This window comes from Vombatus ursinus, unplaced genomic scaffold, assembly GCF_900497805.2.
Source record: "Vombatus ursinus unplaced genomic scaffold, bare-nosed wombat genome assembly UNPS02014863.1, whole genome shotgun sequence".
NCBI lineage: Eukaryota > Metazoa > Chordata > Mammalia > Diprotodontia > Vombatidae > Vombatus > Vombatus ursinus.
Genome location: NW_020954641.1, coordinates 24963241 through 24976622, shown reverse-complemented (window position 1 = coordinate 24976622; position 13382 = coordinate 24963241). Strand labels below are relative to the sequence as shown.

General features: G+C 38.9%; 1 protein-coding gene across 1 annotated transcript in view; it reads right to left on the bottom strand.

Annotated features, from left to right (window-relative positions):
* Positions 1 to 1715: 1715 nt before the first annotated feature.
* Positions 1716 to 13382, bottom strand: part of LOC114027704 (T-cell immunoglobulin and mucin domain-containing protein 4-like) — a 36080-nt gene continuing 24413 nt past the window's right edge. Inside the window, exons 4-8 of the mRNA XM_027841782.1 lie at positions 9499 to 9539; positions 8045 to 8138; positions 6114 to 6153; positions 4853 to 4958; positions 1716 to 2691 (exon numbers count right to left, since the gene is read on the bottom strand). Coding sequence (XP_027697583.1) covers positions 4871 to 4958; positions 6114 to 6153; positions 8045 to 8138; positions 9499 to 9539 — 263 coding nt within the window. The 3' untranslated portion in view covers positions 1716 to 2691; positions 4853 to 4870. The remainder of the gene's footprint in view (positions 2692 to 4852; positions 4959 to 6113; positions 6154 to 8044; positions 8139 to 9498; positions 9540 to 13382) is intronic.

Sequence of the window (13382 nt, the reverse complement as noted above, 5' to 3'; positions counted from 1 at the left end):
TTTAAGGTTTGCCAAGCAGTTTATAGATATTATATCATTTAAAGCTCATTAAAAACCCTGTGGAGTAGGTGTTATTATTATCCCCATTTTGCAGTTGAAGAAACTAAAGCAAACCAAGGTTAAATGATTTGCCCTGGGTCACACAGCCAGGAAGAGTCTGAGGAAGGATTTGAACTGAGGGCTTCCTGACTCTAGGTCTGGTGTTCTATGCCACCTAGCTGCTATCCAAAAGTTAAGAAGATTGCCTCAGACATTAATTGGTTCCTAAAGGGTCTTCTATCAAAAACCAGATGGCTACTTTTAAGGGATATTATAGAGGGAATTCTTGGTCAGATACAAATTAGACCAGGGAACCTATAAAATCCTTTACACCTCTGTGAGTCTCCAGGTTGCAACTGTAAAATAATAAAACTAGGTTAGCATTGATGCAGAATGAAGTTAGCAGAGCCATGGAATTAATGTACATAATGATGACAACAACGTAAATGGAAAGAAAAACTGCTACAGAATATTCAAAAATAAAAGTTGCAAAATTACAAAGAACAAGTTTAGCCCCAAATAAGAGATATGAAATTCCACCTCCCTTCAGTACTTTGCACAGGTAGGGTGTCCATGAGTTTGGAGCACGGCATATGTTGTCAGATTTTTTTTCAATGTATTGATCATTTTGCCAATTTTCCCCCCTCTTCCTCTATTTTTTCTCTTAAAAATTCTTTGATATATAGGATGGTTTTCTGAGAGTGACTAGGGGAAGGAATACAAAGAGAAATTTAAACAATGAAAAAATAAAAGATACTAATAACTTTTTAAAAACTGTGTCAGAATTTATATATCCAAATGAGACACATCCTTCAAAGTAGTCACCTCAAGCAATCACACACACTTATTCCTATGATGGAGCCCTTGCTCAAAGTGCTTTTGAATTCTTTTTTTTTTTTTTTTAGACAGTTGGGTTTAAGTGACTTGCCCAGGGTCATACAGCTAGTAAGTGTCAAGCGTTTGGTCTGAGGCCATATTTGAACTCAGGTTCTCCTGACTTCAGGGCTGGTGCTCTATCCACCGCGGCACCTAGCTGTCTGCTCAAAGTGCTTTTGAAACTGCTCTTTAGGAATTACTAATCAAGGCCAGGTTACTTCATACTTCTTCCTCAGTTGTGCCTGGGCCAGCCTTATCCATCTAGGTACCTTTTGAACTTCCAGTTCACTTCTCAAAAACAATCCTTGTGGTGAGCCCCATTGTGCAGCAGGGTTTCCATGTTGCCTTCTTTGAGCTAGCAAAACCCAACTTCATTGGTTCAGCCCCAGCCTCCAAGATACATGAATGCCAAGGCTTAAGCAACCTGGAAATTGTATGCCACCCCCCAATTGTTTGCTATGGCGCAGTTAGAGTTAAGTTTCCTAGCTCTTTGTCCCTCATTCTCCATTTCTTACTAAAAGTAATTCAGAGAATGAGAATGAGAACTAGAGGCCCATGCTTCCCCCATTGTTTCACACCATTGAATCTAGGAAGTCTCCTATTAGTGTCATCTCAGCTCTTTTTCTAAAATCTCCGATTTTGAATCCTAAGTGGCCTCACACCTATACTATTCCCTTTGGCATCTGTTCTCCTCCAACCTTTGTGAGTTAAAAAAAAAAAAACCAGTTCTGTTAACCTCCATTCCCGAGTGACTCTTCGTCCAAACCACTCCCCATCCCTTTCGCACTTTCCATTCTAGCTTACAGATCACACCACAAAATCAAGCTCTTTATTGTATGCCCCTACCTCACATTATAACAAAAATGGTATTCCCCAGCTTGATCATCCACCTCATTCACCATATTTAGCTTAGAATTTGAACTTTTTCCAAAAATTAAATTTGCCCTTAAAGGAAAAAGGATTTCCACCAGTAAAATTACACAAGAGTATGCTTCAGGGTTTAAGGACAATTTCCAAACAGGAATCATAAAATGTTAAGGGAACTTGGAGACTATCTACTCTATCCCTTTCATTTTATAGATAGGAAATTGAGGTCCAGAGAAATGAAGACTTGCTCTAAGCTATACAACTAGAAAGAAGCATGCCACCGATATAGAAGATCACAGGATTATCAAATTTTGAGCCAGAAGGAAAAAAGAAAGAAATCCTGTTAAAAAAAAAATATGCTCCATGAGAAAAGAGGAGGCAGACCAGTTTACAGGGAGAAAAGTTACTGGTAATTCAAAATGTTTCCATCACGCAAATAAGCAAACAGAAATGCTGACACTAAATGACCAGGATCTCAGGCTCAGAACACTGCAGAGTTGAAAGGAAATCTTGTCGAACCTGTCATTTTACAAATGAAGAAGTTGATAGCCAGCCAAGCTTGGGGGTCAAGGACTGGTATCTCCTTTTTAAGAATTCTTCTAAGGAAGTGGAACAAGACATTCCAGCCAATAATACAAACAAAAGGAAGGAAGGCAGGATGGTTCATGGGATATGATGCTGGCAATAGATGTTCAGCAGAGAGAAAATAGGACAGCTGTGATGGCAGCATGGAGCAGACTCATGAAACAGTGAAATCCAAGGCAGTATGGCCCACACCCACATCTTCTGAGCCTACGAGGTCCAAGCAATCAGATTTACCACGATGGTGTGTAATGCCTGGTGAAGCTTTTCCTAATGATGTCCCTGGTTCAGCTCCTTTGGAGTTCCGAGATGGACAAACCTGGGTGCCTGAAAATGACATATTGATTCCTCTCTTATTATTGCCTACCTACTCTTTCCCACCCTTAGAAGGAGAAGATAATTGGTTGTGCCCCAGATGTGTCTACAGGAATAAAATCCCGATGGACAATATTCTGTAACCATAAAGGACCAAGGCCAAAAGATTGTTTTTGACCTCCTCAAGATACTGACTTATAAATGTGATTTTCCTTTAAACTTAGATTTTCTTTCCCAGTTAGTCCTTGGTGTAGTTCCTGTCTCCACTGGGAAATAGTTTCTATCCACCTAGGATTTTAGTAAGGATAGAAAAGTCCTTACAAGTCAACAAGGTAGGAAGGGCCTGACACTGCAACCAAGTGCACATATTATATGGTTTTGGTCAGCAGCTCAGGAGTGAGAAAAGTGAAAATCTTACAACCAAATAAACTATAAGTTTATTCACCAAAAAAAAAAAATACTCCTTGAAAGCAAGGATTTAGTATTGACCTTGCACATCCATTGCCAAGCCCTGTGACTCCTACAAAGTAGACACAAATACTTATTGAAATGAAGGGAAGTGAGTCTAGCCCAACCCTGTCATTTTACAGATGAGGAAACTGAGTCCCAGAGAGTAAATTGAACTGCCCAAGGTTATAACACATAAAAATCAATGTAATCTTTGTGGATTTTGTGCCACAAATCCTGGTGGCAGTCAGGAACCCCCATCTGGCCCTAGATTCCTAGATCTGCCTTCTTATTGAGAAGTCTTTTCCAGGGGGTTCCTGGATCCAGTCCCTAGGGGTCAGCAGCTTCCCCAAACCAAACCAAAGGCTACTACCAACTTCTCCCCTCACCATTTTGGTTTATGTCCTATGCAGCTGTAAGGCATCATTTATTCATGACATAATATTATCATATTATTACTAAGGAATATTATACTAGTTTAAGGACAGGAATATTTAAAATAGGAAACAAAAATGAAATGAGCAAATACAACAAAGCAGACTATTTTATAGTTTGTAGAACAGGGCTGATGACATTCTCAATTATCTCAGAGCCCTGTACTATCTCTTCCATAGATCTTCTGCTTCCGTCTTCTGATTGGCATCGTTCCTCTTAGAACCTCCATTTTACAGGAAAACGTCCACATCAGACATGTCTTCATTTCTTTCCAGCCTCTATTCTTGACTCTCTAGACATTTTCTATCATACCTCCAAGTGGCTACCTTCCTTCCCCTACATCACTCTTTCAACTTCCTTTTAGATGTCATCTTCTTTTGATCAAATATGAACTACCTGAGGGCAAGAACTATCTTTCCGCTTGTATTCGAATCCCCAGAGATTACCACAGTGCCTGGCACATAGTTATAATAAATATTTGTTTCTTTTTAACAAATTGGCCCCACAATAAGTAGTTCACTTTTGATCATCCAATTTCTACTTCCAAATAGAGTCTGGAAGTTCTCTTACCTCCCTGAGCCTCAGTTTCCTCATCTAGAATGAATAATAATATTGGTAGCATCTACCTTACCACACTCATGGAATCATAGAGTTAAAACAAGAAGGACCCTCAAGGTCATCTAGTTCAATCCCCTTATTTTACAGATAAGAAAACCAAGGCCCAGAGAGATGAAGGGTCATGCCCAGGATACAAAGTAGTTCAAGACAATAGGTGACAGGTGGAATTTAAGCCCTAGGCCTCTGACTCTAAATGCTGACTCTTTGTTTTCTACTACAGCATAAAACTTAAATGAGATAATGGGTGTAAAGCATTTTACAAACTTTAAAGCCCTATATAAAGTCAGTTACTACAACTACTTTCTACTTACAGCAGTTCCCTCATGTTTTTAATGAATAAATGAATGTATATCTTCATATCTGTGAAGCTTATATTCTTTTCCTCCAGGGCCAAATAACACATAGAAGCCATTGAAAACCATTTTCTTATGACCTTGCCCTGAAATGTTATGAACAAATAGAAATACTGGAAGAATAAGTATAGCCACTTTTAAATGGCTGATATTCATTGAGTTTTGGTATTTTTTTTAAAAGCATACTTAAATCAATTTATTGTCAGATCTCCCATATCTCTCTCTCTGTCTCTCTCTCTCTCTCTCTCTGTCTCTCTCTCTCTCTCTCTCTCTCTCTCTCTCTCTCTCACACACACACACACACACACACACATACATACTTCTCCAAATGAAAGTTCTCAGAGGTTAAAAAAGCCTTCTTCATCTTCTTCTATCGTACTAGGCAGGGTGCTAAGAGCATTGCTATCTTCTCCAGCATTGTTTGACCTATAAAGAAAAACAAAGATTGTTCATGAAGAAACTGGGTCCAAAACAGAATGCCCATTTATGGCAGGATCATATAAATTTCAAGCTGGTAGTCTAACCTCACTCATCTAGTCCAACCCATTTACAGGCAAGTACACTCTAGGCCAGGTAGATACAGAGCTGAATGAGGGGCAGCTAGGTGGCTCGATGGATAGAGTGCTAGGCCTGGAATCAGGAAGACCTAAGTACAAACCTGGCCTCAGATACTTACTAGCTGTGTGACCCTGGGCAAGTCACTTAACCTCTGTTTGTCTTAATTTACTCATAAGGTGATGGCAAACCACTCCACTGTCTTTGCTAAAGAAATCCTAGGCCCAATGTTAGCATACCATGCTCCATGGGGTGACAAAGAGTTGGGCATAACTGAATGACTGAACTGTAACAGCAAAAACTCCAGACCAAAGAAGGGAATTCTTTCCATAGTCTTGACCTATGTATTTATAGTGAGAAGACTGAAAGTCTGTGTTGACAGAACATTTGAAGGTGAATACAAAGAATTTAAGTATGTGATGGTATAATCTTTATCTCTAAATTGGTCCAGAGAGACTGGACCTTATGATTTCATTGGCATAGGGGATGTCCTTTACCAATGCGGACAGCGCCTTTTCTGCAATGTCTAATCTTGGAGAGCTGCCTAGAACACTAAGAATGTAAGTGATGTGCTCAGGGTCTCACAGACAAAATAATTCAGAGACAGACCTCAAACCCAACTCTTCGGGCCTTCAAAGTTAGTTTCTCCAGCCACTGGCCATGATATCTGTTGACAACTTACAAAACACCCTGTTCTCTTCTCAAATAGTTTTATAGAGGAAGAGATGGGCAGAACCCCCTTTATGTTATAGTTTAAGTACTTTTCAGATCAAACTGGTCTTAGTTCTAAAGAGGCAGAAAAGCAAAATCCAAGGATTGGAATTCTTCTGGTTTCACCCAACCCTGAAGTGGCCCATCATTTCCAATATGCAGCTGGAAGCTGAAAGGCAAGGCAGGCCCATTTGCAACTAGTCAGAGGATAAGAAGCCATTAAGCTATCCAGCTTAATGAGTGTAATCATCACTAAACAACTCCTATAGTCATTACCACACACACATCAGCAGAGAGACAGGCAAGATAGATTACCTTTTGTGTGTAATGGAATGATTCTTTCTTATGATTTTACCTACAAACAAAACAAGATTACAATATGAAATGTGGGTAAACAAGAAAGTCACTTTCAGTGAGAATCTCAAAGTAACACTGGACTATGAATGGAAAGAACACAAACCTAACAGTTACCAGATTGGCTCTTGAGGGTGGAAAAAAGAGGAAGGTATGGAGAGTCAGTGCGTAAAAGCATTATTAGTTCTTGGAGGACAGATCCCCAGAAGTATATTTATGCAATGCTTTCTTTTAAAGCATCACCATACCTCTTGCAGGTCACCAAGTTGTTCTGAGTCTAATCTAACAATTGAGTCCCCTACCCACCCTTGAAATCAAATACTCACATTTCAAACCACAGCCATTTCTTTATTATAATATCTGTACCAATGAAAAATCTAACCATATATTTATGTAAGGTCTAACCCAAACTAGCTCAATATTTTCTTTTTTATCAACTATAAATGACTTAGAGATTCCCTCAAACACAGTGATCCAAAACAATTCCAAAGGACTCATGAGGGAAAATGCTTTTCACATCCAGAGAAAGAGCTGATGGAATCTGAATACAGATTGAAGCATACTATTTTCACTTTATTTTTTCATGGGCTTTTTTTTCCTTTTGGTCTGTTACTTCTTTCACAACATGACTAATATGGAAATATTTTATATGATTGCACACATAAAACCTTTATTAAGTTGCTTACCATCTTTCAGAGGGGGGAGGTGAGGAAGGGAAGGAGAAAATTTGGAACAGTTTTTTAAAATGCATGTTAAAATTTGTCTTTGCATGTAATTAGAAAAAGTAAAATATTATTTTTTTCTTTCTTAAGTACATGTGACAACACCAAGTAGTGTAATGCAATAAACCAAGCAACACTTGCAGATATTTTTGCTTATAACCAAATTAAACAAGTGCTTGTCATCTCCTCCCCTAAAAACTTAAAATTATTTTATCCAGTGAACCCTGAGTGGCCATTCTTTATTTTACATACAGAATGGGAAGCCATGTTACTATATTTAACTTGATATCTGAAAACTTGATTCAGGAATCCCATATTACTGATGGACAAGCAACCTGGTATTGTAGAAAGCAGTCTGGGCATGATATCAGGAAAAAATTGGGTTCAGATTTCACTCAGCTACTTATTAACTGTGTGACCATGGGCAAATCATTTAATCTTTCTAGTATCATCTGTAAAATGGGAGTCATAAGCTACCCACTTCACTGGGTTGTGGTGAGGATCAGAGAGATAATGTATGAAAAGTACTCTGCAGACCTTAAACCACTATCTAAATGACAGTTGTTTGTTGTTGTTGTTATTGTTGTTAGAAGACCAGACTCTGTAACAGATAAGGGAATGTGGCATCCCTCCCCTTATAAACTCACCAGAAAGGAAAGGCAGAATTTGGATTAAATTTGGGAGGAAGCTGCATAAGTAGATGCCAACTGGTATGATTCGAGGGTTGAAAAGAAAGTCTCCCTTTCCATATCTTCCACCTGTCAGCCATATTATGTAAAATTCTATATTGAGAGACTCATGCACTTGGATTTAATACTACCTTCTCTTCTGGAATTAACTGAAATGCAAATACCCTTGGAAATCACTATAACCACAGTGTGAATGAATCTAACAGATTTCTTTACTACCAATTAAGAAATATAGATAGGGCAAAAGTACAGATAACTTTAGTGAGGGAATGGGATGCTAAAAAGGGGAAAAGGATCCAGAAAGGGGACATGATACTCAGCCAAGACTGTCTGCCTATTTTCTCAGCTCTGCCCAGATGTGCATCTGGCTAGGGTGTTTATCATTCATTCACAAAATTATTCATTCATTCCTTTCACAAAGATTTATTGGGTACCTAGCATATGCATTATGAAGATCATCATCTGACTTTGTCCTCTTTACCTCTCAAAATAAAAGCCAGCAGCATCAGGAGGATCACAAAACCCACCAGTGGGACTATAATTATCAGTAGTTCAGGATCTCTGGAAGCTCTTATCTAGAGAGACACAGGAAAGCAGAACAGTTCATACTCTCACCCAGATATTGTCTCTAAGAGTTTCCCCTGCCTCTTTTCTAACCTGTAAAGGCACTTACTGTCGGACAGCTGAGAATTGTGAGCTTTACTGTGCTCAAAACCCACCGCCAATGCTTTGTCCTTTATCACCCTACTCTGAGAATCTTTCTAAAAATCTGAGTTATAATCTGAATGAGTGCAGTATTTCAGATAGAGGCAAAAGCTCGGTAAAACCTGAACTCTTTGGTCAACCCATCATACTGTTTGTCCAGGACATGTCTGGTGTTAGGAAATAAATTCAGGAGGTTGAATGTCCTATGTTCCTGATTTTCCATTATTCTACCCCCACAACCTCACCCCCCCCACAACTAATAGTGATTCTCAAAAAAAAAAAACTTGTGTTTATGTTTTTTTTCTAACTTATATGCATTTGTTGTTTGCTCCCAATCAAATATAAGTTCCTTGAAGCCAAGGAATATTTGTTTTTGTCTTTATGTTCCTAGAGCCTAGCAGAGTACCTGGTGCAAAGTAGGTGCTTAATAGGTAAATAAGCATGTATTAAGCACCTACTAGTACCAAGCACTGCGCTAAGCGCTCAGGATAGAAATAAAGGGGGGGAAAAAAAGTTCATATTCTCAAGGAGCTCACAGTCTAATGAGGGAGACAATGCGCGAACAACTGAAGATATTGTCGAGGGAAGGCACTAAAGTTAATGAGAACAAGGCAAGGCTTCTTGCAGAAGATGAGATTTTAATTGGGACTTGAAAGAAACCAGAGAAATCTGAAGGCATCCAGTATCCACCACCACTACATCTGAGAGTTCCCATTTTTCATCATTTTTTCCTGAGGTCTACCTAGTTGCTTTGGCCTGGGCCTCCTCATCAGTGTGCTAACATTTGAGGAGGGCTTAGGCTTCTAGAGGAACAGTTAGAATTGAATAGAAACTTCTACCAGGTGCACGCATTCTGGGCTCAATAATCTTGGAAGTCACCTTATTCTTGTCACGACAAAATCAAGGGCAGGTTTGATGCGGTTTGATTTCTTTTTTGGACCAGACCTAAGCTGTCATGGGTATAGATAACTCCCAATGAGGAAACATCTTCTGTCAACGAAGCTTGGCACCCACTCTGTGTGAACCTAGAAAATTGCCAGAGCTTTATAACAAAACATTTCCCCTCTCCCATCACCCTCTCCATCTTATCACATCTACTTTGCCTAAAAAGATATGTGAAATCTTAACTGGGTTGTTTTTACTTTTTGGGTAGTGGTGGTAGTGGTGGTGTGTATCTGTGTTTTTAATTAAAATCACATAGCCCATATACTCCATGATGGATTGCTTTACCTCTTCGAGTTCAGAATCATTTTTCGGAAAACTTGTGGTGTCTGATGTCCAGGGGGGAAACGAGAAAGAAAGAAAAGAGAAGAAAATGGTTATATTTCCTATGACAGTTAAACATAAGTTTCTGAGATTACATAAAGTTTTCAAAACCTGTCGGGAAGTTCAGGCAGCATACTTAATTTTTTTAATTCACATTTTTCCTTTCATCATCAGTAAGTATGTATTTTTATATACTCAGTTCCAAAACTCATCTGTTTTCTATCATTACTGGAATGGATTTGTCTAAGGTTTCTTCAAACCATAGCACTGCAAATGGGTTTTTTTATCAGGGAAAGGGGAGGATCAGAATGGAATAAAGAACCAAAAGGGAAATTCAACATATCTTAATATCCTGAAACTAAGTTTTTCTCTCTGCTATGACCCCCAGGAGCCGGAAATTGTAGGTAAGACTCGAGAATTCCTGTCCCTGCTCGGTTAGAATCCTGTTTGATTATAATCATTTCAGAAGGATAAGCCTGAAATTGAAACCATCAAAGAGAAAAGCCAGCCAGGGTAGCTTTTATCAGGGCTAATATGTGCTTTAAATTGGAAATGTCTAATGTGAAAAACGTTGTCCCACAAATGCAAACAGTCTCCAGTGACATCAAATTATTCCCATTTTTCTTCAGATAATAGTAAAATCCCAAGGAAAAAGTTATGGAGAAATAAGGGTCCCTGTATTATAGCAACAAGAACCTTCTCCTTTAGTTTGTAAAAAACTACAGTGTTTGAGTGACAATCAGAAACTGGTGTGACAGGCAAGCTCTACCAAGTTTTATGAAATTTTTTGATCTCTTTCTATTGCTTCTCCTAGTTATTATGAGATAGAATTTGAAGTTAGAAGGAAGATTAAAGATCATCTGCTATAGCCCCTTCATTTTACAGAAAAGGAGACTGAGACCCAAAAACCTTAAGTAGCTTTCCAGAGGTCATTTAGGCTATCAAATAGCAAAACTGTCATTGTAAGGTAGTGGATAGAGAGCTGGTTTCAGAGTCAGGAAGACCTGGGTTTGAATCTTACCTCAGAAAATTCTTAGCTGTGTGACTCTGAGTAAGTCACTTCACTTCTTTGGGCCTCAGTTTTCTCATTTGTAAAATGAGAGGGGTTAGACTCCGTAAACACTGAAGTCTCTTCTAGCTCTACATGTATGCAGGCCATTCGGATACTAGGATCCAGTTTATTTTCCATTATTCCATATAAATTCTTTTTTAAAAAATAAAATTTATTGGTCTCTTTTGTTTTGACATTGCCTAATTTTCTTTCTGTATGCCGCCTTGCCCTTTCCAGAGAATCATCTCATAATAAAAAAAAGAAGAAGAGAAGAGAAAAAAATCAGCAAAAGTGATTACTACATCCAAGAAATCAGAAAATGTGAGCAATGTTCCATACCACGGACCTCCTGCCTCTGTAAATGAGGGAGTATACCACATAAATTCTAATGGGCTCTAGGGCAAGTCAAGACCTGTTTCCTCTTCTGGAAACTGAATGGGTTGAACTGGACATATTGGGGTCTATTCTAGCTCTAACAGTCTATGATTATATACATCATGAAGTTAAAAATTGGAAATTCAACTTTGGCCTGGGCATAAGATAATCTCTGAACGGTATAAGGGGTGTGCCACTTACCTCAAGCATTACCACAGGGACATTTAAAGTGGAACCCAGATGATGAGTATGAAAAACATATTAACGGCAAGAACAATACCACAGAATGAATGTATTCTCAGAAAGACCCAATGAGTCAACTCACACCTGCCTACATCAAGGAAATATGATGTATGCATTTGAAGAAGAGTTGCCATCATTAAGCTCATGGATCTAGAGCTGGAAAGTACCTCAGAAGTAATCTATTCCAACTCCCTCATTTTCCAGATTTGGAAACTGAGTCTCAGAGAGGTTAAGTGACTTACCCAAGATCACTCAGCTAGTAAATATTTGAGGTAGGATTCAAACCTAGACCTTCTGACTTTAGAGTCATTAATTTTTGCACTGTACCACAAATGGTATGGGTTACCTACTTATGTGTAAATAACTTTGACCAATAACTTATCATAATTAAAACATAGCTAGGGGCAGCTAGATGGCACAGTAGGTAGAGCACCGGCCCTGGATTCAGGAAGACCTGAGTTCAAATCGGACACTTACTAGCTGTGTGACCCTGGGCAAGTCACTTAACCCCAATTGCCTCACCAAAAAGCAAAAATACAAAAATAACACCAAAAAAAAACGTAGCTTACTAGTCTGGAAGAAACAAATTGAACTCCACAAATCATAGCCCAATTCACTTTTAGGGTATAGAATTCTAAGACAGAACAGAATCTAAAATGGAATAGAATCCTAATATTAAAAAGGAATTCCAGAGGCTATCTGATCAATCCCTCTTGTCTCCAAGAAGACCTGCCCTCAAACAGGGCAGAAAATGCTCAAAGACTTTTATAATCTAGCCCTCTACTCTTTCCAGTCTTCTTATACCTAGCTCCCCAACATGTACTCTTTGACTCAGTGATACTATCCTACTAGTTGTTTCACAGACAAAACACTCCATCTCTCAGCTCTGGGCATTTTCTCCGGCTGGCCTCCATTGCTGCAATGCTCTCCTTCCTCTGTTGCTCCTACTAACCTCTCTGTCTTCCTTTAAGTACCAACTAAAATCCATCTTTTACTGGAAGCCTTTTCTAACCCCTTAGTCCCAATCCCTTCTGTCTGTTGATCATTTCTTACTTATCCTGCATATAGCTTGCTTTGTACATATTACTTTTCATGTTGTTTCTCCAGTGGATCATGAGCCCCTCAAGGACAGGAATTGTCTTTGGCCTCTTTTTGTACTCTCACTTCTTAGCAGAGTGCCTGACATATAGTAAGCATTTAAATGTTTATTGATTGGTTGAAAACAGTTGTGGAAATGAAACCTTCCTTCGCTTCAAAAAAACTCCTGAGAATATAATGAATCCATCTACATAAGTTCTATCATTCTCACTCCTTCACAACTATATTGTTGTGGAAGAGTAATAATTAAACTTATTTTAAAACCCAAACTTCCCCAGGGTATTTAAACTCATTTAAGTAGTGAGATTCAGGGAAAGATCAGGTCCAAATAAAATGTCTCCAAATTGGCACCATTACTAAACATCCTATCACATTGTGTTGGCAAATCACTGAAATCACAGGCAGTTGGGCTTAGCAGTTTAGAGTTTAGAAGAGACCTCGGTAATCATGTAACCAAATCCCTTTATTCTAGAGGAAGAAACTGGGGAGAGGAATTGAGTCATCTCTGGGTGCCTAAGGTCACGTGGTAGGTTGAATTTCAGTCTTAATGTTGGGACCACCCACTGCTTCTCACCTTCACTCAAATATTGCTGACAATGGATACTGCCTGACTTCTAGTTTTCTGTTAATCCATCTACATTTTGCACTCAAAATTTATTCTAGAACAGGGGTGGGGAACCTGCAGTCTCAAGGCTACATGTGGCCTTCTAGGTCCTCGGATACAGCCTTTTGACTGAGTCCAAGTTTTACAGAACAAACCCTTTTATTGAGGGGATTTGTTCTGTGAAGTTTGGATTCAGTCAAAGGGCTGCACTTGAGGACCTAGAGGGCCACATGTGGCCTTGAGGTCATGGGTTCCCCACCCCTATTCTAGAACAAGTCATTTCAGTGATACAATCAAAACACAGACCTACAATGAAAATATTTAAGACACAGACTCCTCAAAGCATTTTCTCAATGTAGTCAAATTTTTTTTTCCTTGTCTCCCTGTCTTATCCTGACCCCTGCTGGATAATCTGTGACAGGATTTTGATGAAAGAAAGAAAGAAAGAAAGAAAGAAAGAAAGAAAGAAAGAAAGAA